The sequence below is a fragment of the Protopterus annectens genome, chromosome 1.part1 (assembly GCF_019279795.1).
Source record: "Protopterus annectens isolate FY-2018-M chromosome 1.part1, PAN1.0, whole genome shotgun sequence".
Taxonomy (NCBI): Eukaryota; Metazoa; Chordata; order Ceratodontiformes; family Protopteridae; genus Protopterus; species Protopterus annectens.
The window spans coordinates 1,972,590,973-1,972,617,785 of record NC_056726.1 but is presented as its reverse complement, the minus strand read 5'-3'; the positions used below and the strand labels follow the sequence as shown (position 1 = coordinate 1,972,617,785).

Sequence of the window (26,813 nt, the reverse complement as noted above, 5' to 3'; positions counted from 1 at the left end):
TGGTCTGTTCCTCTTAAAATTTTTGTTTTTCTGGCAAATCAGTGAGAACTGAATTCACTAAATAATGATAGCTCTTTAAGTTTGTCTTCTCATCTTTCAGGAAACACATGGTAACACAAAACACTATTTTAGCAGCTTTCTAAGATTATACAAGCAATATTTAAAATGTGTCCTTGGTTTTGGGCCTTTGCCCCCCCCCCTCCCCCCAAATAAATGTTGGCTTTTCCAGAATTCTCGTGCTGCAAAGTTGAGAGATTTAGTTGATCGAGTGGATTTTACAAGGAGCTGAGAACTTCAGGGGAAGAGACATTTAATGCTGCTTATGCCAAGTCTGTTTGCATTGTTAACACAGCAGGTAGTATACTTACTTCTGATACAGAAGGCTGTGGGTTCTACTCCCACAGTATGCAGATGGATCTCTGATACTGTACTGTGTTTTACTTTAATGGGAGTGGATGCTGCAGTCCTATGAATGTCCTCCTTTGGAGGAGTTACCTAGTAACTATGAACCCATTATCAGTTTGCCATCTATTCCCTACTGCAAAATGACTAGCTTATCATTTTTAATGTAGTATAGGCGATTTATTCCTCAAGGGCAACAGGCACTTTATTTGTAGATGAAACAATGAAATATAAAGCTGTTTGCTAGCAGAAACCTCTTTATTAGTTACAGATCCCTTTAATATGGAATCATTTAGATGGCTTACTTCTGCAGAGATTTTGCATATTTACTGATATTGGTGGATTGTAATGACAGAAATCTGAGTGGCCTTTTATGGTTGAAATTTTCTGAAATGGGTAGTTTTGTTATTACTGGTTCATACATTTTGTTTCATTGTTTACTAGAAGACTGTTCCAAACTACAAATTTAAAACATATTCTAACAAGTGGTACTGTATTCTACAAAGAATATAATTTAATACAATCAGGTTAATACAATCAGGAAGGTGAATCAAATAACTTATACATGTAAGCTTGCCCACATGATACAGGAGATCAAAACAGAGGAAGAGACGAGTAACCCAGGGTTCAGTGCTGAGACTTTTCTGTTTGGCATATACATCTCAAATGTAAAAGGAAACACCAAAGGGCTATGGCTGACTAGGTTTGAGATGACTGCAAGCTAGAAGAAGTTATTGAATCCCCAAAGAATTAACTATCATGCAGTCAGGTTTGTCTCAACCAATAACTGGTGCCAGAATCATGAATTGAAACTAAACTCCAAGAAATACATTATCCTATCCTTTGAGAAGTCATCTACTCCAGGGAACTGCCAAACTGACAATGCCCCTTGATAAATGACACAGTTGTTTGGCATTTGGGAACTTGTGTGTAAAGTGACCTAACTTTTGACCAACATGCCCTCAGAGTCATAAGAAAGTCTTTCTATATTGCACAGCTTATAGACAAATCGATTGCGACTAGATCTAGAGATGTCATTGTACCCCCTTTACAAAGCCCTCATTAAGTCAATCATTCTGTATAATGCCCACTTTAGCATGTATCTGTCCAGACCCATGCAACAATTGGAATACCCACAGAGATACCTTACTAAAAGGATACAAGTCCTAAACAATAGGTCTTGCATGGACCACCTCAAAGATTTGTCACTATACTTAGTATCCTACACAGTGCTTAGAGGTGATGAGTCTGGCATATAAGGCATTCTCTGAACTAATATAGATGGACCTACTGAACATCAGCAAGTCAAATGGCATCAGAAATACTTTCCAGGTATCTAAACTGAATGTTGTGGAGAGATGGATATATATCCAAAAAAGACTATCCATTCAAGTAAAACAAAGCTCATCCCTGTCCATATTCAAATGCAGCTTGGATCCAAGGATGGGTAATAAAAAATGTACTGCAGGATTGTCCCTTGTGGCACTAATGGATAGAGGAAGTTCCTAAATGCTGCCTCCCTTACATGGGTCCCCTCAAATTATCTATAGTGTGATCAAATTTATCAGCCATGGCATAGTTAAGACCAATCAGGAAATGTTAATTCAAGCACCAAAATGGAAATTGGCTAAGCTTAAAATGTCCTCCAAGTGAACCTATGTTGTGGTAGTAAATAGTTTTAAAAAACTGCCCTTTTTAGATCACTAAGTGCCCCATCACCCTCCTCACCTCCAGTCTTCAACAGCTTACATGGGATATTCCAACAAACTCTTAAGACAAGATTTGTACCTCAAATATGGAAGACTGTCTTAGTACTACTACTATCAAAGGAGGACACAAAGACAGTTGATAACTACCGTCCCCGATGTTTGATGTGTACGGCTGGCAAATGATTTGAATGAGTACTTTATGAATTAATGACTTGGACATCTATCAGCATGGATTTTGTCAGGAAACATCTTGCATGTCAAATTTAATACACTTTGAGAATATTTAGAAAGTTGTAGATATGGAGCTATCGGTGGATGTGGTGTAAGCATTTGATTCAGTTAGTGAGATTACCAACACAATGCATAAAGTATCATCAATGGGTATACTAAGAGGATAATAAATAGACTAACAAATAAACTTTTAGAGTTAAGACAGAGGAAGTTGCTTCTAAGGACACTTCATAAGAAGAGTAGCACAGGAGTCTGTTCTCGGACCAGTTCTGTTTACCACCTTCATGTCAGACTTTCCATTGAACAACAGTAAATGGATCAGCAAGTTTTATGATGACGACACTAAAATTGGGTCAGTCATGAATACAGAAAATGATCATGGTAAAAAAAAAAAAAAAAAAAAAAAAGAGTTATGTTATTACAATAATCCTATGTCACTATTCATCACTTCTGGGTCATAGGAGCCAACATCGGATCTGAGCAGGCAACTTTTCAGACAGATCCTCGGCTTGTGCTCCTCCCACTTCCATAATCCCTTGTTGCCCTCTAACCCCTCAGATTGAGTTTGCCCCACAGCTAGAAGACAGTGAGAGTAGGCCTAAACCACCAGACAGGATATCCCGACTTCCTGTAGATCTAACAGAATGGGGGAAGGTAGGAGGGATAGTGATTTATTTTATTTATTTTATTTTACATTTGTTGACCAGGATAGTCTGACTGGATGTATGTCCATTTTCAGCAGAGGCCTGGGGAGAAAAGCTCCACATCAAGACAATTTACAAGACAGAAATTTTGACCATATACAATACAGATAATGTCAAACAGGTAAAACATTTCAAATACAGGAACATTTACATAGTACTGTTACAGTAACATACCAACATACCCGACTAAATAAGTTAAAATTTTTGAGTAAAAGGATTAATAAAACTTTTTTTTTTTTTGAGGGCAGCATTGTTTATAAAGTTTACCAAACCTTAGGAGGTGAGCTACCAGTAGGAATTAAGAGAGAATATCAGAGCACCTGAAATAGCATGTTAAAGATAGTAAAGAATGGTCCTGCTAGGGGAGAAAGTGTCAGTCAGGATTTGTGCATGGGCAAAGCCATTGGGCTTTAAGGAAGATTCTTAATTACTTCTTGAAAAGTGGGGTAGAAGAAAGGGCTGTTAGTTCAGTGGGAAGAGTGTTCCAAGAGTTATCAATAGAGTTTGAGAACAACCTATCTCCAGATTTGTTGCTGGACTTTAAGGTAGCTACTAGTACCTTATTAGCTGATTGAAGGGTTGTTAGATTTTTATATGGGCAGATAAGGGTAGAGGGTATGGGTGTATCTGTGGAATGGTGTAAGATCTTGTGTATAGTAGTAAGTTGCTGGAAAAGAATCTGGCTTTGCAATTCTAGCCATCCTAGCAATTTAAGATTTTGGCAGTGGTGGGTTCGAAAAGGGGCACCAGTGGCAAATCTAGCTATGTTATCATAGGCTGTTTCCAACTTATGAAGATTATTTTTTGATAGGTTGGTATATATTGGGGATGCATAGAGAAGGGTGGAGATTAAGTGAGTTTGGGCAATAGCAGTCCTAGCTAGAGGTGTGAGATAGGGTTTAAGTCTGTAGAGGAAACCAAGTTTTTTATTAACTGATTTAATGGTTAGGATAATGTGTGTCGAAGTTTAGATTATGATCAACTGTTACACCTAAATGTTTGGTGGTTGTGTCCGGAGTTATTACAGTACCATTATTAGATGTAATTGTGAAGTTGAAAGCAAGAGACTTATGAGTGGGAGAGAATAGTACCAATTTAATTTTTTGGGGTTAAGGAGGAGACAGCATTGATGGAACCAGTTTTCAACTAAGGTAAATACTGCTTGGGTACTCAAATGAAGTCCAGCAGGCAAGGAGGCTGAACATATTAATGTCGAGTCATCGGCATATTGTATGCAGGTGGTTTGTGGAAGGGAGATTTTCAGATCATTTATGAAAATAGTAAAGAGGAGGGGTCCCAAAATAGAGCCTTGTGGGACTCCAAGAGTTATAGGGAGAAGAGTAGATAGTTTATTTTCCCAGAGGACTGCTTGTTGTCCATTTCCTACCAATTAATTGTCTGGGTATCTAGTGAAAGTGATTTGAGTGGGTTTAACAGTAATTGATGATTAACCATATCAAATGCTTTTGAGAGGTCAATAAAGAGGGCTGAGGACAGTAAGCTGCTGTTATGATTTTTATTAATGCAGTCAGAAAAGGATAGTAGAGCAGTTGTAGTACTATGTAAAGGCCTAAAACCATGCTGGCAGTCAACTAGCAGGTGGTTTTGTTGAAGATGATCAAGTAGCTGACGGTGAATACATCTCCATATTTTTTGCTAAGGGGGAATGTAGGGCTATGGGGCGGAGGTTTGAGAGTTCATTTGAGTTCCCACCCTTATGCAGTGGGATAATATATGACACTTTCCAGATGGATGGGATGGAACTTTCTGTAATAGTACTGTTAATTAAGATGGAAACAGGGTAGGAAAGTACTCCAGCTGCCATTTGAAGGTATTCAGCTGGGAGGAGGTCAGCTGATGGAGTGCATGGCTTAAGCTTAAGAAGTAGGGAGTGTATGAAATATGTTGGGACAGGCTGCAGTTGTAATACTTGGGGTAGGGTGGTTGACAAGGATGAGTCAGTGGTTGGCATGGATGACTCAGTGGTGGTAACAGGTGGTAAGGTATTTGCTAAAGACTGAACTGTTTCTGAAAAAAAATATGTTAAAAATATCAGCAATTTGGTTGTGAGAATTATGAGTCAAGTTGGAGGGAGGGAGGTGTTTTGGCTTGTCTAGGATGGAGTCATTTATTTAATCCTGACCAGAATTTTTGTGGGTTTAGATATTGGGTTTGTTGAAATTTAAGGTAATAGTTTTTTTATCGAGGAATGTTGATTTTTTTTAGTGGCATTCCTGAGCTGTCTAAGGTTTAAATGATCAATAGGGTCTTTGGTACTTCTCCATACATTCCAGATTTTATTTCTCAGTCTCATTTTTTGCCTTGTCTCATTTGCATTTGAGAGCCAGGGAGCAGGTTTGTTACTAATTTTAATAGTACGAGAGGGGGCATGGTGCTCAAGGATTTTTAGGAATGTATAGTTAAAAAAAGAGACTGCTTCACTGAGAGGTAGATATTTTAGGGGTGATCAACTGCAGGCTTTTAACCCTGCTTGAAAGTTACCTAGGTTCAGGTTCTTTTTATTCCTGGTGGTTCTAAAGTTTCGTTGAGTGGGAATGGTTTTGTCGAGTTATAAAGGTAAGAGAGTGGTCACTAATATCATCAGGAAGTATGCCTATTTTGTAAGATTGGGGGTTATTGTTGACTAGTATCCAGTCTAAGGTAGTTTGCTTGTTGCTGGGTTTATGGGCTCTGGTAGGGTCGGTGATAGTTTGATAGAAGCCATAGAGATTAATGTGAGATGTAGGTTTGTTAGAAATACAACAGTACCAGTCAATATTAAAGTCTCCAAGGAGAATGGTTTCTTGTGGGAATGATGTGGAAAGCCAGTTAATGATATTTTCACGAGCACTTATGTTGTTGCCTGGGGGGATGTATATAGATTTATTAGCATTAATTTGGAGATTAGATATTAAGATTTCAGCATTGCTAGGTGAGGGAGGTTGAGTGTTTATAGTGAGGTTACCTGTAGTTCAGATTTAAACAATATCGCTATCCCCCACCCTTTTTATTAGGACAGTCAGTTTTAAGGATGTTATAACCTGAAGGGATGATATCATTGTCTTTGGTAACTGGTTTGAGACAGGTTTCTGTGAGACATAGGATGTCAAAGGAATGTAAGTCTAGTAGGGCATGAAGTTGGGTAATTTTGTTATTTAAACTACAAATATTGAGGTGGGCAATGAGAAGAGAGTTCGAGGAAGAAGAGGGGGTGTGGCAAATAGAGGTGAAGAAAGAATGGGAGTCAGGGAAGGTATTACCAGGCCCTGGGTTTGGGTGAATGTCGCTGTGTAGTAGTAGGTACTGAGAATTGTGTGGAAGTTTTGCTAGTTTACATAAAATAGGGTTTATTTTTCTGGTTTGGAAATATTTAATTTGGTTTATTCTGTGAAACTGTGGGAGAAGGTAGGCTGATGAGGATTTAATGTTACTGTGGGTTTGTGAGGCTGATAAATAGAAAGGGGAAGCTCGTTTAAAGGAGTGTTGAAATTGAAAGGAGCTTAGGAATTCATAGCCTGTGAGGCTATGAGATAGAAGTAAAGTGGAAAGAATTATGGGCAAGAGGAGGAAATTAGAGAGTTTTAGTAAGCCAAGGGTTGGCATAATGAGAATGTGGGAATGTAATTAATAAGAAAATAAGGAGTTATAGAAGGGCAAATATGAGGTGTGTTTGTTTAATGAGGAAAGTATAGATAGTGGAAGGTGTGAGTAAATTAGTAGCAGATGGTTGAGTATGTAACGAGATATGTCGAGCTACTGGTTGATGTGGGGTGGGGGTGTGTCTTCTAGCAGTATAAGGATAGGTGCCCTCAGGGTGGGAATTGGGGGTAGGGTAGGGGAGTGGAGTGAGCCCGCAGGGCGAACGGACTGGGCAAGAGCAGTAAGGTAAGTTCAGCCAAAAGACAATCAGCTGTCTTTCGTGTTTGGCGTAATACAGAAGTAACTAAAGTGAAAATAGGGGAGCAGAGTATATAATCTTATCAGATATGTGTAGATGATTTAGTAAAACAAGAGTGAGGTTCTCATGTGCAGAGAGGGAGATTAGAATTGTACAGAAATGCCAAAGAATGGGTGTAGGACCTGAGGGATAGTTAGTTTTAATGCTAGAATATAGTGTAGGTAAAGACTGCCACCTAGTGGTCAGGGGAGTAAGGAGTAATAGCAGCTGGGGGAGGGAGGCAAGAAGCTATTCCAAAGGGATAAGATATAGGATGAGGGTCAAAAGGGTGGAGGGAGGAAGTGACTTTGGGTCTGCAGTAGGCTACTAAATCTCACACTGGAGGGTTAACAAGCAGTTATAGGCACTACAGAAAGGTAGTAAAAGAGTAGTTTGTAACATACAAGTACAAAAACTTTAGGAGTACAAGCTTTATTAAGCCAGGCAAGGAGTCCACTTCGGGGGTGTCTTCAGGTTAGCAGGAGGTTATTCTTTAACTTTGCAGCAAAAAAGGAAAAACCGGATGCACTTAAATGTACAAAAACTTAAGGAGGATGATGGTGCCTTTCTACATCAGGCTTTCTGATACCTCTGTAATTAAGCAGAAGTGGGTGGGGAGGTGTGCAGGTTCAAGGTGGGGGAAGGGATAGACACAGAGTAATGCAAGGTTGAGACTCAGAAAAACTGGACTAAGCTAGCTGCTAAAAAGAAAATAGGAGAACCAAGACAAGTTAAGTGCGGGTCGGTGTGGTGCAGTATTTACCTAATAACTACAAATGTTATACTACTAATCTAGTACAGAGTGTTGAAAAGGACCACCACTTCTGCAGGGAAAAACAAAAGTATGGGCTGCAGGTATACAGGTAAACCTTTTCCAAGAGAAGCAGCATATATAAAGAGGATACACCAAGACAATCAAAGCCAACCAAACAAATTCCAAATAAATTCCAAATGGATTCCAAAAGCGATTTTATTAAGATAATAAAAAAAGTGAGCCCTTTCACGTCTGCCAGGAAGCTTCATCAGACTTAGCTATACATCTCAATTAAACATTCTTATATAATAAAAAAGCTCCTATTGGAAAGCAGCTACAAAGACTTAGTAATAAAAAGCTAATTCATTGGTACATATAAAAACTAAGAAATTAACGTTTCTCATTTAACAACTACTAATATATTCTAATAGACAAGCATAAAAATACCAATGTATAAAAGAATATATATAAAACACAAATATATATACTAATATATAGAAAAATACATTGTATAGTATTGTAATAGTAAGAGCACCTAAGGGTAAAACTCATATCAATGTTTAAGGGGTTTATCTACTAAAAAAGGTCTCAGAGACTTTGTCATTGAGACCATGACCCCTATCTGCTGCTAGCTTAATTATCCATTTTACTTCCTTCTTTTCAGTTTTCTTTCACATACACCCTAGTCTCTCTGTGCTATAAATATGTTCCAAAACTAAAAAATTAAATGTGTGTGTACTATCCCTTTGTAACACATGATTTGCCACAGCATTAGTTTAATTTTCCTTATTAATGGCATACATGTGTTCCCTAATGCGCTCCCTCAGTGTTCTAGTGGTCATACCTACATAAAAACACTGACATTTCTTGCATTGACCTAAATAAATCACATTCCCAGATTTACAATCCGCATACTTATTAAATTCATATCTTTTTCCTGTATCCAGATGTATGAATTCATTGGAATTCTTAATATAACTACATTGGTTGCAGGTACGACATGCATGTGTACCCTTCCTTTGGGAGACTAGAATGTCATGTCTATTATTTTCATAACATAATAGTCTCTTCAGTGACTTAGTGTTCTTATAACTGAACGCTGGTCTGTCACCTACTATTCTCTTAATATCATCATCAAGTTGTAAAATATTCCAATGCTTCTTAATAGTGTTAACCACAGAAGTATTATTGTTAGTATATGATATCGCTATCCTTTTTGTATTATTGGCATAGTTATATTTACTCCTAACTGAAGACATAGTCCTACGAATATATGGTTTGTCCTTTCCTTCACGTTCTATTCTATGTAGACTACTGAGTTCTTCCTTATGATAACCTCTCTATCTATAAATTCTTCTTCCATATTACCTATAGCTTCTTCAAATACTGAATCATCACTAGTGATCCTTGAGAAACGCGCAGCTTGATTCATAACAATATTCTTATATATGTGTGGAGGGTGCATGCTATTTCTATGAAGTATAGCATTTCTTCTACACGGTTTGCGATAGACCTCTGTCGTAAGTCCCCCATTCACTTTTCTAAGTAATACATCTAAAAACTAAATTTTTATTTGGGATGTAGTACTAGTCAATTCCAAGAATGTTGTGGTACCATTAGCAAATGTAATAAATTCCTTTAGAGTAGTAAGATCCCCTCTCCAAATTAAAAACACATCGTCCACAAATCTTCTGTAATATTTGATGTATTTAGAATAAATTGCGTGTTCTAAAATGTAAGTGGACTCCCAGTATGCTAGAACTAAATTAGCATACGAGTTGGCACAAGATGTGCCCATTGCTACACCCTTAACTTGAAGGTAGTAGCTACTCTGTGATGTAAAGACATTATTAGAGAGGACTAGATCCAACAACATAGTAATCATAATAACCTTATTGTTAGACATGCCATTACGTAGTAGAAATAGTCTTAAATAATCTATGCCCACGTCATTGGGTATACTCGTAAATAGAGCTGTAACATCCAAAGTGACCAAATAATCAGAATCCCTTGTTTCGTCTCCTGTATTATAACTCACTAAGGTCTCTAAAAAATGTTGAGTATCACGAAGAATAAACATAGTTTTATCTACTACTGGCCTTAGTTGTTTCTCTAGGAAGATCGATATACTCTCAGTCAACCAACCTCTTCCCGAAACTATTGGTCTAAGTGGAGGACAAATCATGTCCTTATGTATTTTTGGAAGACCTCTGAACACTGGAATCAGAGGTTTCTCAATTAAAAAATAATAGTACAAGCTCTCATCTATTATATCACACATGAACATTTCATGCAGGTCAGCATGCATCACTTTAAAAAGTTTATCTAAGTCTGTAGGATCAAGTTTAACATAAGTACTCCTGTCTGTTAATAGTTCTGTAATTTTGTTATCATAATAAACTTTATCTAAAACTACCGTGGCTCCTCCCTTGTCCACAGGTCTTATGACTATATCAATATTATTCATCAGAGTATTCAAAGCCAATTTCCCTTCCTTTGTCAAATTGAAAAACTCAGGTTTTTTCATACTGTATTCAAATTGTAGTAGAAGATCATTCATGCAAGCTTTCTCAAAACTTTCTAATAAAGGATGTAGGGATGGTATATAAACAGAAGGTTTTCTAAAACTAATATTAGTAGCATTAGTAGTGTCATTACTAAACTGTAAAGCTAAGGTAACATTTCTAGTAAATTGTTTGATGTCAATTATCAGTTCACACACATCCACATTCTGAGATGGGATAAATGACAGACCTCTATTTAGAACAGATAATTCATGTTCTGTTAATGTGTAACTCGAAATATTTACTACTAAGTCCGCTGTATTGGTTTCAGCGACTTGCGTTGAAACTCTAACTGATCTTCTGAGCTTTTTCGCTTCCTTCCCTTGTACTGGGGGCTCCAAACTGATTTGTTCTCCACTCGAAACGGCAGGGGAAAATGGAGATTATTAATGTCATTTTCTGTATCACGCAGAATAAATCCACTAGGTAGTACAGTTTTTTTTACGAACCACTTGTTCATTTATTTCCAAGGAGTCTTTAGAGTAATTATCCACTAACGGAGAGAAACGTACGCATGGAGGCTGTTCAGCGTCTCCCTTATCTGATACTACAGAGGTAAAAGGACCAGAAGTAGGTGGAACCAAAGAAGATGAACCCTCAACTGTGCGATTGCCAATGCTAGCTGTAGTTATGTCAATATGTGGTCGAGTGGACTCCCTCGGCCATTGGAAAACGTTCACGCTCGAAAAATCAGAGCAGTCACGTTCAAGTTTTTTCTTTTTTAATAACAGCAGTCTATTGTCCAATGCTGTCATCGTGGTGATAATGTCAGAGTGAAAATTATTTAACTGAGCATCAGTCAAAGTTGATAACAGTCATTTTTCAGGCACCAATGCCTCTTGATACAAAGTCTGTTCATTCAGCTGGTATTGTTCAATCAATAGCCTCATATAACCATGACTAGTCTCCAAGTTTAGCTGCTGCCACTTAGATAGTAACTCTGGATAGGCAGAGCCAAACGTGGGCATCTTTAAAATACGAAGCCCGCTAGGTACCATCTTAAATTTTAGACAGGCTTCCATATGTCTTTTCTGCCACTGAATGTTTTTTATCTTAGTTAGAATATCTTCTAGCTTACGCATTGCCTGTAAAGTTTCTACTTGTATGGCAGAATCTTTCTGATTAGAGAATGTCTTAGTGAGTTCAGCATAAGAAAGTCTCAATAAAGGATTCTCTTCCATACTCAACAACTGTTTAAAATCAAATTTACTCTGTGGTTCCATTGTATTGGATATAATAATGGTTTCTTCTGTTATGTCCCTGTTGTGTTCAAAAATTCAAAGTAACAGGAAAGCAGGTAAAACACAAACCAGGATAAAGTATCCTCTCAAAAACAATAAAATCCAAGCAGCATATATAAAGAGGATACACCAAGACAATCGAAGCCAACCAAACAAATTCCAAATAAATTCCAAATAGATTCCAAAAGCGATTTTATTAAGACAATAAAAAAGGTGAGCGCTTTCACGTCTGCCAGGACGCTTCATCAGACTTAGCTATACATCTCAATTAAACATTCTTATATAACAAAAAAGCTCCTATTGGAAAGCAGCTACAAAGACTTAGTAATAAAAAGCTAATTCACTGGTACATATAAAAACTAAGAAATTAACATTTCTCATTTAACAACTACTAATATATTCTAATAGACAAGCATAAAAATACCAATGTATAAAAGAATATATATAAAACACATAAATATATATACTAATATATAGAAAAATACATTTTATAGTATTGTAATAGTGCGAGCACCTAGGGGTAAAACTTATATCAATGTTTAAGGGGAGACCTTTTTTAGTAGATAAACCCCTTAAACATTGATATAAGTTTTACCCCTAGATGCTCGTACTATTACGTTCCTCTCCGTTAGTGGATAATTACTCTAAAGATTCCTTGGAAATAAACGAACAAGTGGTTCGTAAAAAAATTGTACTACCTAGTGGATTTATTCCGCGTGACACAGAAAATGACAATCTCCATTTTCCCCTGCCGTTTCAAGTGGAGAACAAATCAGTTTGGAGCCCCTAGTACAAGGGAAAGAAGCAAAAAACCTCAGAAGGTCAGTTAGAGTTTCAGAGCAAGTCGCTGAAACCAATACAGCGGACTTAGTAGTAAATATTTCGAGTTACACATTAACAGAACATGAATTATCTGTTCTAAATAGAGGTCTGTCATTTATCCCATCTCAGAATGTGGATGCGAGTGAACTGATAATTGGCATCAAACAATTTACTAGAAATGTGACCTTAGCTTTACAGTTTAGTAATGACAATACTAATGCTACTAATGTTTGTTTTAGAAAACCTTCTGTTTATATACCATCCCTACATCCTTTATTAGAAAGTTTTGAGAAAGCTTGCATGAATGATCTCCTACTACAATTTGAATACAGTATGAAAAAACCTGAGTTTTTCAATTTGACAAAGGAAGAGAAATTGGCTTTGAATACTCTGATGAATAATATTGATATAGTCATAAGACCTGCGGACAAGGGAGGAGCCACAGTAGTTTTAGATAAAGTTTATTATGATAACAAAATTACAGAACTATTAACAGACAGGAGTACTTATGTTAAACTTGATCCTACAGACTTAGATAAACTTTTTAAAGTGATGCATGCTGACCTGCATGATATGTTCATGGGTGATATAATAGATGAGAGCTTGTACTATTATTTTTTAATTGAGAAACCTCTGATTCCAGTGTTCAGAGGTCTTCCAAAAATACATAAGGACATGAATTGTCCTCCACTTAGACCAATAGTTTCGGGAAGAGGTTGGTTGACGGAGTATATCGATCTTCCTAGAGAAACAACTAAGGCCAGTAGTAGATAAAACTATGTTTATTCTTCGTGATACTCAACATTTTTTAGAGACTTTAGCGAGTTATAATACAGGAGACGAAACAAGGGATTCTCATTATTTGGTCACTTTGGATGTTACAGCTTTATTTACGAGTATACCCAATGACGTGGGCATAGATTATTTGAGACTATTTCTACTACGTAATGGCATGTCTAACAATAAGGTTATTATGATTACTATGTTTTTGGATCTAGTCCTCTCTAATAATGTCTTTACATCACAGAGTAGCTACTACCTTCAAGTTAAGGGTGTAGCAATGGGCACATCTTGTGCCAACTCGTATGCTAATTTAGTTCTAGCATACTGGGAGTCCACTTATATTTCAGAACACGCAATTTATTCTAAATACATCAAATATTACAGAAGATTTGTGGACGATGTGTTTTTAATTTGGAGAGGGGATCTTACTACTCTAAAGGAATTTATTACGTATGCTAATGGTACCACAACATTCTTGGAATTGACTAGTACTACATCCCAAATAAAAATTGAGTTTTTAGATATATTACTTAGAAAAGTGAATGGGGGACTTACGACGGAGGTCTATCGCAAACCGTGTAGAAGAAATGCTATACTTCATAGAAATAGCATGCACCCTCCACACATATATAAGAACATTGTTATGAATCAAGCTGCGCGTTTCTCAAGGATCACTAGTGATGATTCAGTATTTGAAGAAGCTATAGGTAATATGGAAGAAGAATTTACAGATAGAGGTTATCATAAGGAAGAACTCAGTAGTCTACATAGAATAGAATATGAAGGAAAGGACAAACCATATATTCGTAGGACTATGTCTTCAGTTAGGAGTAAATATAACTATGCCAATAATAAAAAAAGGATAGCGATATCATATACTAACAATAATACTTCTGTGGTTAACACTATTAAGAAGCATTGGAATATTTTACAACTTGATGATGATATTAAGAGAATAGTAGGTGACAGACCAGCGTTCAGTTATAAGAACACTAAGTCACTGAAGAGACCATTATGTTATGAAAATAATAGACATGACATTCTAGTCTCCCAAAGGAAGGGTACACATGCATGTCGTACCTGCAACCAATGTAGTTATATTAAGAATTCCAATGAATTCATACATCCGGATACAGGAAAAAGATATGAATTTAATAAGTATGCTGATTGTAAATCTAGGAATGTGATTTATTTAGGTCAATGCAAGAAATGTCAGTGTTTTTATGTAGGTATGACCACTAGAACACTGAGGGAGCACATTAGGGAACACATGTATGCCATTAATAAGGAAAATGAAACTAATGCTTTGGCAAATCATGTGTTACAAAGGGATAGTACACATGCATTTAATTTTTTAGTTTTGGAACATATTTATAGCACAGAGAGACTAGGGTGTATGTGAAAGAAAACTGAAAAGAAGGAAGTAAAATGGATAATTAAGCTAGCAGCAGATAGGGGTCATGGTCTCAATGAAAAAGTCTCAGAGACCTTTTTTAGTAGATAAACCCCTTAAACATTGATATAAGTTTTACCCCTAGGTGCTCATACTATTACAATACTATAAAATGTATTTTTCTATATATTAGTACATATATGTATGTGTTTTATATATATTCTTTTATACATTGGTATTTTTATGCTTGTCTATTAGAATATATTAGTAGTTGTTAAATGAGAAATGTTAATTTCTTAGTTTTTATATGTACCAATGAATTAGCTTTTCATTACTAAGTCTTTGTAGCTGCTTTCCAATAGGAGCTTTTTTATTATATAAGAATGTTTAATTGAGATGTATAGCCAAGTCTGATGAAGCATCCTGGCAGACATGAAAGCGCTCACTTTTTTTATTGTCTTAATAAAATCGCTTTTGGAATCTATTTGGAATTTATTTGGAATTCGTTTGGTTGGCTTCGATTGTCTTGGTGTATCCTCTTTATATATGCTGCTTGGATTTTATTGTTTTTGAGAGGATACTTTATCCTGGTTTGTGTTTTACCTGCTTTCCTGATACTTTTCCAAGAGAAAGTCGTTTTAAGTAACTGACCTAGGAGTACTACAGGTGTACTACAGGAAGAGAGAAATGGGGGGGGGGCATTAGTGTGCACACATACAGTGAAAGGGAAAACCGTCTTCAGTTTGGAGAACAGATTAAATACAACTGTATCATATACTAGTGTAGCTGAAAGCATTTTAGTGTTCCACTGACGGAGGGTCTCACAGTGCAGGGCAACGAGACAGCCTTGGGTTGATTGGAGGTTGGCCAAGACACAGGATGTAACTTTTGCTGAGGTGAATGCTAGCACACTGCTGGGGATTCCTATGAAGCAAGGCAGAAAAGCTAAGTCAAAAAATCTTAGAAGAAGCTAAGAGTGACGAATAGTGACATAGCATAACTTAGCATCTGTGTTATCCTAAGTACATAACTCTTTATCTGATGTTATCCATGTCACTATTCCTCACTTGTGGATCAGAGTCCCCAGCTACCATACAATCATGGGTGGCCTCTAGGAAGAACATGCCGAAGAACTGGGGAGATAGAAAATCTTTTCCATTTACTACGATATACCTTTCTGGTGGAAGCCTTCTGAGAGGCCAGAATGATGTTCTCTGACAGGAGAAGCAAGCCTAGACTGGTTTAGAATTATGGGGAAGTGGAAAACCACACAGTCAGATGAAGAGTCTGAAGGTTTGGGATAGGAAGATGAGAGGGGTGAGATATCAGATCTGGAAGGGGATGCAGTACCCAAGGGGGGTAACTTCAGATGAGACCTGAGGAGGAAGAACTACACCTGCCAAGGCCAGAAGGGTACAATGAGGATCAAGGGAGCCTTGAGGCACTGAGCTTTCTGAAGCACTCTGGGAATGAGAGGTATAGGACAGTATGCATAAAGGAGACCCAGATGCCAATCATGAACTAGAGCATTCCTGGAGGACTTACCAACTGGGGAGATCAGAGCAAAGTACTTGCTGCATTTGTGACTGAGAAGGGAAGCAAACAGATCACAGCTCAGTTGACTCCAGTGAAGGAAGATCACTCTCACAACTGCGGGATTCAGGGACCACTCGTGGGGACGCAAGATAGCTCTGCTGGGGGGATGGACAGACTTACTCTGCTCCGCCAACTTTAGTGGCAGCAGCTACCACAACAGCATCGATTAACAGCCCTTTTGACCAAAACTGCCTATCCATAGGTGGACATAAGAATTTGTCTGTTCATTTGGGCACTGGCTCCACAGTATCCAGTTCCTTCCATGCTCTGCTGGCGATAAGGTCTATCAGTACATCAGCGGGGGGGGGGGGGGGGCAATTGGTAGATGGCCCTGTCCCAAATGTCTTCAGGAACACAGACTCCTCGGATGATGAGGGTTGGGAGGACCATCCCCCCTTCAATTTGAGGATCTCTAGGATGTCTCCAAAGGAGACATCTTCAGGTGGAGATCTGGGGTACCTGTCCCCTTCATTGAGGCCAGAATCTTCGGTGAGAGACTCCATCAGAGGAGTATAGGTGTCTCCTCTTACATATCCTCTGAGGGGAGCTCATGGGAGGACTTGGAAGAATGGGGAATGCCAAGTGGGAAACTCTCCCTTGAAGGCTGGTTCAGGAGGGCTGACCAGTAGCAGGATGAGAAGGCTCAACTCTCAGAGATGAGGGGGGCTGGGAAGGGCCCTGGAGAGCATGAGAGGCAGCTCCAGCAGTGAGAAGGTCCTTTCTGCGACTTGGAAGGCCAAAGGGCTGAACGATGCCCCCCTCTCCCACTCCCAGTGGGCAAGACCACCTGAGAAGAGGGAGCAGAGCATGCCACCACCTCAAGACCCCCGGATAATACCGGCCCCAGACTGTTGAGAGCCAAAGCACTGAGGGACAGAGGCTGGTCTGAAATAACAAGACCAGAACCCTCTCCCAAAGACTCTGGAGTGGCTGTTCAGGTCTAGAACTCAGTCTGTTCTGAGGGAGGAAGAGCAGAGCTAGTCAGTGACTCAGACAGGGTAGAGACAAAGGGGGCTCTAGGAGTCCTCATCATCTCCTCAGTGCGCCCCAGGTCCTGGAAGTCTGAAACCACCTGGGTCGGATGAGGAGATTGAAGTGTAGGGGCAGGGGAAGGACTCCTGGCCAGATGGGCAGGGGAGGCAAGAAGCCTCAACTCAATCTGAGCCTTGCCTTGAGGCAAGACCTCATTATCCTATCCATGTCGGATGGGCGCAAGTTCCTAGAGGACCTAGAAGAGGTTGATGACCTAGCTGGGGACACATGTCAAGACCCCGTGGACCTCCTATACCTTTCATAAAAATGGCTTCTGTGCCTGGGAGCTGTAAAATGCTGATCCGGGCCAGAACTAGATGGAGTCCCCCACTCAAGATGAGATCCGGCAAGGGTCCCGGATCCATCCGCTTTGGATCCAAAAGTAATGGAGGATCCAAGCATTTAGAACTCGAAAGCCTCAGATTCGAGGTCGTCGGATCCTTGGCAGGTCTAGTCTGGGCCGGATCTGAAGGTCTCGATCCAGAGGCCCTGGATCAAGGAGTAGACTCCCAGGACCTCAGATCTAAAGGTTTCAAACTGGAGGCCTTCAATCTGGGAGTAGACACACAGGAACTCAGATAACAGGTCCTCAGAACTAACAGCGCCAAGGTTGGAGCCGGATCGAAACAGCTAGGATCCAACAGCCTAGGCTTCTTAGAGGAAGAGGACCCAGAGGGGGAGGGTGCCTTTCTCTTGTGGTCAGTGGGACATGGCTTGATCGGAGACTGGTAGACCAATGGACCCCCCTGAGCCAACCCTTTCAAAAGTAACCTATTGCAGTGCTCTACCAAGGCCCTAGGGTTGAATGCAGCACAACTGCTGCATTCAACCGCCAGGTGGTCAGCTCCCAAACAATAGAGGCACTTCTCATGTGAGTCAGAAATGGGCATCTTCTGGCCACATGAGGAGCACCTCTTAAATCCTGCTGGATTGTCAGACATGGCAGAACAGCAGACCAAGCACCAAAACGCAACTGGAACAGTTATCCAGGGCCAAACCACAGTCAAAAACCAGCAAGAAACCAACACAATTAAATTTCCAAAGTAGGAAGAAGAAAAATTCTAAGCCTAAGCTGCAGCAAAAATTTTTAAAGCAGAGAAATGGTGCCAGAAGAACTGAAAATAAGAGAACAGTTAGAAAGGGAGGAAAGGCTAAGTGGGTACAAAAACTATAAACTATAAACTCTAAAGATATAAACTTCTTATTCTTCTTTCGGCTTTTTCCCGGTTAGGGGTCACCATCATCATCACCTGTCCGCTCATGATTGGCAGTGGAGTTTTTACGGTGTTGAGTTGTCAGCCCACCGCATAACCTTCCACAGAAGGCGCACACATGCACGCACTCACACCTAGGACCAATTTAGAGAGTCCAATCCACCTACAGCATGTTTTTGGGATGTGAGAGGAAACCAGAGCACCCAGAGGAAACCCACGCGACCACAGGGAGGACATGCAGACTCCGCATAGAAGGCACCCCAGCCGAGGATCGAGCCGGAGAACCTCTTGCTGTGAGGCAGCAACGCTAACCGCTGCACCACCGTAGCTGCCCAAACTCTAAAGATATAATAGCAAGTTTAAATGCTAGAGAGACAAAAATTTTGAAAAAAAGCACTTACCTCGCAGATTGACTCGAGCAGAGGAATCTCGTCTGTAGCTGTGAAGCAGCAAATGAGATCTGGGGTGGGTTAGAGGGCAGCAAGGGATTATGGGCGTGGGAAGAGCTCATGCCTAGGATCCGTCTGAAAAGCTGCTGGTATGGATCAGATGTTGGATCTTACAACCCAGAAGTGAGGAATAGTGACATGGATAACACTGTATCTGAAGAGTTATATGGGTGCTTTGTACCCATGTACTGCATATGCCATTCACAACACAATCCTTGGAGACAAATAAAGGATTAAAGATCTAGGAATCATTATCGATAGTGGGCTTATGTATGGAAACAATGTACAACTGATGACCACAAAGTGCTACTCATCTGTAAAGGATAGCTGATGTAGCATATTCAACAGGGATGAAAAGTATACTCCTTTCTGTTTACAAGGCAGTAGTGAGGCCTATTACTGAATACTGTGCAGCTGCAAGTGCAAATAACCACTTACAAGACCTATTATTGAATACTGTGTAGGAGTGCAGGAAAAAGTAGGAGATAAAGACGTACCAAGCTAGGAAGGAATACTTGTTGACTAACAAAGAAGCTAAGAAAGGAGTTGTAATAGCAAACAGCAAGGCATCAGAGGCACTCTACCAGCTTTTGGAAAGTGACTAGGTATGTGGCACAAAGAAACTATATCAGGTTGCAAAGCAAAGACAGAAAGATAAGGAAGATGGTCATACACCTTTCATAAGAGATGCCAGAACCAACCTCCTTACCAGTCCACAGGAAATTAAACACAGATGGAAGGAATACTTCCAGAAGCTTCTGAATGAAGAAATCTCCACAGAAGCTGTACTGCCCCAGACACTGCCTGCAATGAGAGAAGACTAGGAGCCCACCCTAGAAGAAGTAAAGAATATCATTAAGGAAAATTATGTCAGAGAAAGCAGCAGGATCAGATGAGGTCACAGCAGATATGATAAAGATGCTGGATGAAATAGGGGAGAAATGGCTCCTGAGGGTGCTCACAGCAGTGTGGACAAAAAGGCATATCCCAGATAAATCAATGAATAAGCATTCTCATACCAGTATACAAGAAGAAAGTAGATATCCACAATTGTGGGTAGTACAGAGATACTGAACTCCTGCCACATTGCATGAAAGTTCTGGAGAAGGTGACTGATGAACAGATACGCAGAGAAGTAGAAAGTACGATGGGAACTGAGCAGCTGAGATTCAATTCAGGATGCAGCACAACTGATTCAATGTTTGCAGTGAGACAAATGGCTGAGAAGAAGCTAGATATGAGGAAAGGTTCTAACTGGGCATTCCTAGACTTGGAGAAAGCATATGACAAGGTCCCAGGAAAGGTGATTTGAGCAGTACTGCATGGTTTAGTCTCAGTAACATTGGTAGAATTAGTGCAGGCTATGTACAAGGACCAAATAACAGGTATGAACAGTGTTCAGTCTCATAGAGGGGTTACAAATAGCAGTGGGTGTGCACTGCTGTTCATATTGGTGAGGGACTACATTAGCAAACAGGTTGGAGCGTACAGATCAACAAAGCTGCTGTATGCAGATGATGTGGTATTACAGGCAGACTCTGAACAAGAATTTCGGCAGAGCATAGGGGAACATGATGCAAAACTGAAGGCACATGGGATGAAACTAAGTACAGATAAGGCAAATAAGGTGGTAATGGCAGCAAACTGGGGAAATCAGAAGAAGCTGAGAACTGAAATAGAAGGGAAGACAGTGGAACAGGTTAACATCTTCAACTATCTGGGAGGGGTGGCTGAGGAGAAGGGAAGTCTGAATGAAGAGGTCAAAGCAAGACTCAGAAGGTCTGCAGCCAACTGGCAGAGTGTCAAGTGTAGTGTACGACAGAAGAATGCCAATGAAGCTGAAAAGTAAGGAGTACAAGACACTGGTACGACCAGTGCTACTGTATGGTACTGAAACCTCGACTGTAAAGGCAGAACACATGAGGTGATGGAAATTAAGTGCCTGAGAAGGGTGGTAGGATGCCCACTGTGGGACAGATGAAGAAATGAGGACATAACAGCAGAAGTCAAAATAGCTCCAATTGCAGAAAAGTTGAGAGAACAGATTATGGTACTTCAGCTTCATGTGAAGAAAAATAGAAGACAATCTGGTGACGATGATTTGGGATAGACAGGAAGAATGTAAGAGAAAACAAGGGCATCCAGTAAAGTGGTGGATGGAGTGTGTGAGAGAAGACTTGCGACAGCCAGGCATGACTGTCAAAGAAGGCAGGAGTGTGGCATTGAATTGAGACAGATGGTGTCAGTTAACATGGCACTCAGACTCCATCTAGAAAATGGGAAAAGGAAGTTGCTGACAATGACTATAATGATGTCTGTGAATATAACCACTCACAGAATTACAGGCAGGACAGGATCCAAAGACATTTTACAAGACAAATTGTTACAGTTAAACATTGCTGTTGGGAGAGAAGGCTTTTAAGACAGTCCATAGGTGGAAAGACATTATATGGTCACACTAGATGTTACATTATTCACCAGTATCCCCAATGATGTGGGAATTGAATACATGAGATAATTCTTACTTGGGAAAGGTATTACCAATGATCAAATAATAAAATGCACAATGTTAATGGACTTAGTGCTCAACAATGTTTTTGCATATGATGGGAGCATATTTTTTTTACAAACAAATGGGGTAGCAATGGGAACACCTTGCGCTAACTCATATGCCAATGCAGTGATGGCATATTGGGAGAGCACTTTTGGAGCAAGTGGACTATGCAGAAAGGATAGTCTATTATAAACGTTTCGTGGATGATGTTTTTTTTGATTTGGAGAGATACTGCTGAGGCTTTAGAGGAGTTTATTGATTATATCAATGGAACCACACAGTTTTTACACTTTACAGCAAAGTGGTCCAAATATCAGATAGATTTTTTGGATGTACAGTTGACCAAAGAAGGTGACAGTTTACATACAGAGATCTTTAGGAAAGAGTGTAGGAGGAATGCTTTATTGCACAGCAACAGTATGCACCCAACACACATTTATAAGAACATAGTTAAGGGTCAAACATTAAGAACCTCTAGACTTACTAGCAATGACAACATTTTAAAAGATAAGTTACATAGTTTCAAGAAGGATTTTCAGGATAGAGGTTATTATCCACGGGATTTAGAAGCCATACAAGAATTTGATAGATTGGAGGCAGGAAAACCATTTATTAAGAGGGATAACATAACATCTACCCCGAGATCTAACAGGATACCCCAACGGGCTGTACACAAAGTAACCATCCCTTATACCAATAACAAGAAAATCCTAGAGATAATTTATAAGAACTGGAATATCCTAGCATTAGATGATAAAATAAAATATATAGTAGGTGAAAAACCTAGGATGTGTTACAAGAACACTAAGTCCTAAAGAGATTACTTTGTTATGAAGAAAATATTAAGAAGAAAACAATTAATTCTGTGAGGGAAGGGACTTTTCCATGTCGTAACTGCAACCAATGCACATACATGGCTAGTAGCAATGTGTTTATACATCCAGATACCTCCAGACGACACACAGTTAGTCAGTATAGTGACTGTAAATCTAGGAATTTAGCAATGTGTGGAAAATGCAAATGTTTTTTATCTAGGCAAGACGAATAGGACCCTTATGGAGCGTGTGAGAGAAAATATATATGCAATAAATTAAATGGATGAAACCAATGTGCTTGCAAAACGTGGTACAAACTGACATTACACACAAATTTGTTTTTATGGTTTTAGAGACAGTGCATAAGACAGACAGACTATGAAATATTAAAAAGCATACTGAAAAACAAGAGGGCAAGTGGATTATCAGACTCCAAGCTGACAAAGGTCACGGTCTGAATGAAAAGGTCTCTATCAAGCCCTTTTTAGCAGACCGTGCACTATCCTATTAATACCTTGGTCATGCACATCTATATTTATTTGATCTGTTATTGTACTGACATATAAATATTTATATATTTTTAGATAGCTTTTAAATAGAAATTTTATATAATATATAAGATTTTTATATGCCTATATGTTAATATTTCATAAGTTGTTATGCAAGGTATAGAAGACATTTCAGAAATCACATATACGTATTTTTGACGTTGGTAATATTTTTGAACTTGTAGCTTTAAACTGTTAATGAGATTACTAATTGATGTCCATGTTTTACTGGTTGGTTGTTTAACAAGTGGTATTTAAACAGTTTTTAACACTTAGTTTTAAAGTCTGATGAAGTGCCGATTGAGATGTGAAAGCGCTTACTGGATTGTGAGTTTTTAGAATAAAGAGTTTAACGGTCTGCTTCGAATGTCGTGGTGAGCCTCACTTTGTGTTCTCATTTTGGACTGCTTTTTTACTTTGTGAGGCACTTTACTCTTGACATTCTCTTTTCTCTGCTACTTATGTCACTGTATTACCAGGAAAGGTTTGACATGCTACCCCTTTACTCATTTTATTATAGGTCTTGTGTGGTGATCTATACTTTGCATTCCACGCCATTAGGGATTATTCAAACATCTACTGTTCTAGTAAGTTTACTTACATAACTGTACTATGTACATCATACTGATCAATACTGCAGTAGCCCAAGCTATATGGGGTAGATTACCACAGCTTAAACTGACTGGGAAGGATGTGGGTCCAGAAGTCCCTGGAGAATGGTCCTTCCAATGCCTGTTCTAGACACAGAGAAGAAATACAGTTTGTAGAATTTTGAAAAGGTACATACTTAGGACCAAGATGCATGTAGCAAAAGGCAATAGCATGAGATATACATTTGGAAATAGTCTGCTTTGACACAGGTTGTCCTTTCTTACATTCAGGAGAAATGAACAACTGATTGGAGATCCTGAAAGTTTTAGTTTTATAAAGATAATATCTGCATTGTCTGTGGGCATCCAAAGTATGGTGTATCCTTTCTTCCTAATTTTTAGGTTTCTTTAAAGAAGGCAGAGAGATGGATAGCTTGGGACAGAGTAAACTTGGATATCACTTTGTGCATAAAGGAAATATTAGTTTTTAAGGTAACCCTATATTTGTGGAAATCAAATAAGGTTGACCCACCCTCATAGCTTGTAACTGAGATACTCTTCTTGCAGAAGTCAGAGGAATGATCAAAACTGTTTTCCATGTTAAGAACCTTATGTCAACCTAATGAATTGTATCAGATGTTGCAAGAGTTAATTTTTCAAAGACAAAGTTAAGATACCAAACCGGAGATACTTGTTTTCCAGAGGCTTGGTGTGTATTTCCCCTTTCAAAAATATTTTTATATGGGAATGCACTGAAAGACAGGAACCCATGGAGATGCATGCTGAAACAGCTGACAGGTTGTCTTTGACAGAGGACTAATAAAAGCCAAATGATAATGCATACAAATAATGCAGAATCACAGAAACACTAGCCTTAAAAAAAGATCCTGGTTCTTGTCTTGGCATAAACAAGAAAATCTTTCCCACTTGCTAATATATGATTTTCTAGTAGGAGTTTTTCTTGTCTCCTTTAATACTTGCTGCATGAACCTCAGAAAAATGGTGCCTAAAAGGTACTAAGACTATCATCCAGGCAATTAGTTGCAGCTGTTTGGAACTGGGATGCATCAAACATCCACTGTCGTGATACATCCCACTAGACATTCAGATTTTTGGGAAGGATTAAAGGTTTCCCAGTCTGAGTCAGCTTGTGGTAACTGTCTTTAGTTATTTCCCAAAAAAGGCAGAACCACTGCTGCTTGAGCCAGAAGGTAGTTACCACAATGATCTTTACAGAGTCCTCCTAAATCTTTAGGATGACTGTGTTGATTAATGTAAAGGGCGGCAAAGTATAGAGGAACATTCCTATCCAAGTAAATGTTTTCCAGGCTTCTTTGTAGAGACCTTGAGAATTTTGCCAACTGATTCTGCCTCCAATCAAAACAAATATCCACTCGAAGTGTTCTCACCTGAATCAGTTCCTGGAAGGCCGCTTGACTTAGTTTACAGTTGTGAGCATTTGTTATGGTCCTGCTCAGCTTTTATGTCACAAAACTTTGCTCTAATGGGATGTAAGATGCCTGTACAGTGAGACTAAGCTGAAAAACTATACTCCAGGCTACCATGGCTAGGGGAAGATAAAACCTGTTCCCCCATTAATGTACCACATCACTGTGGTGTTATCTGACCACTTGTAATGGTCCCATGGACCATGGGCGATTAACAGTTGACAGCATTTATTACTTCTAAAATTTCTTTTAACATGTGTGTTTTGGTTTGTCTTTTCTGTTCAGCACACCATACATTTTTATCACCATAGACACTGCTCCCCAAACAAAATCTGAGGCATCTGTTATTACAGACTGTGCTGAAGCTGAAAGGGAAAAATGAGAAACCAGGAATGAGGTAAATTTGGTCTCGCCACCAAATAATGTCCTTCTTACAAATCCCAAAAATGGAATCTGGAATGTCAGCGGGGGATGCTGGGCCCAAACCAGTTTTGGATACCACTGAATTGTTATCATATAGAGTCTTGTTAGAGGAATCATGGGAATGATGGATGCCATAAGTCCTAGTATCCTCAGAAATCCCCTTGCTGAGACTTGTCTGGCTTGAAAAACTCAGAAATTGATCTAGATTTAGATCTACTTTTTCCTATGAAAGAAAAGCTCTTTGAACTGAGGTGTATATCAGAGACCACAGCAAAACAATCCTATGAGAAGGAGTTAAGACTTTTGGATGTTCTCCTGAGACCTCAGAGATCTCTCACTCGAGTCAGAAATTCCTGACAGTTTGAAAAAGACTTTGAAAATATATAAAAGTTGTCTAAATAATGAATAATGTGAATACCTTGCAGTCTGCAGGCTATCACTGGAGCTAGGCACTTTGTAAATACCCTTGCAGCAATAGAAAACCCAAATGGTAATGCAGAAAACTGAAAATATGATCCAGACACAGAAACTAATAAAAATCTGAAGTTGCAAAGGCTGCCCTTCACAAAACCAAACTGACTGGAATCTAGATCAGTTAAGTTGTCTATTTCTGTGTAAATGAGTTCTGCTATGACACATTGCTTTGTACGAAATGCTGAATGAATGAATGAATGAATGATGCCTAGATTATCAGTCGGGATTCTTCAGTTTACTGATGACATTATAGGCTAGCTGGTCAGCTTGTCAAGCAGATATACTCAAGAGCATCAAGCTCCATGGAATACATGGGTAAAGCTCAGACTAGAACCCAGGTATCCTGGGTTTTAATAACAAGCATGTACTAAAGGAGTGATGAGGCAATGTCTGCTCATATCTGTTGGTGGGAGGGGGGTGAAGGCAAATATCAGGTGTGCAAACTGTGCTTCTTACCTCTGGTGGAAACCAAAGAATGGATGGAGGTGTTTCCCTGCAATCGCCCATTGTATGCCCACCCACTGGAAAACTAAACCATCTGTAAGGTAAATATTAGAGCCAAGTCAAAAAAAAAAAAAAGAAAGAGACACCCTCCCAATAATTTCACTCTCAATCCATCACAAGGAAGGAACAGGTAATATCGGGTCAGCAATAAAAAAAAGTTAAAGTTACTTCTCAACTGCTATGACTCATGCCTTCAGATTTAGACCGTCTCCTCCTAGATTTAGGAAGTTCCTCATAAAAATCAAAACTTTATTAAATAAACTAAACTTCTACAAAGATTCACTACCACTAACAATACAGGATCTTGCATGCATAAAAGAAAATGAAACATATTTGAAGCACTGTGCCTTAAATATGTCATGTCTACAAGTTTATAACACAAAAAAGTAAAATGATTATAATTAAAAGAAAATTAAGCATACTTACAACATTACACCTTGAACATGTCAACCAGTTTATAGTTCCCCAAAGTCGCCAGTAAACATCTCTCCAAGATTTTAGCTCTTCATACATACTTTGTAAATATTCATGCACTTCCCAGGTTTTGTCCCTTCATAAAAGTAAGATACACATTGTCAAGGTTGTTAAATCATTAAACTTCAAAGTCTGTTATCTAATTCTGATTT

At 39.0% G+C, this 26,813-nt stretch overlaps 1 protein-coding gene across 1 annotated transcript in view; it reads right to left on the bottom strand.

Moving 5' to 3' along the window:
- The window catches only part of LOC122813118 (uncharacterized protein KIAA1841-like), a 1,352,705-nt gene that overhangs the window by 786,982 nt on the left and 538,910 nt on the right, over positions 1-26,813 (bottom strand). Inside the window, exon 6 of the mRNA XM_044085254.1 lies at positions 26,614-26,737. Coding sequence (XP_043941189.1) covers positions 26,614-26,737 — 124 coding nt within the window. The remainder of the gene's footprint in view (positions 1-26,613; positions 26,738-26,813) is intronic.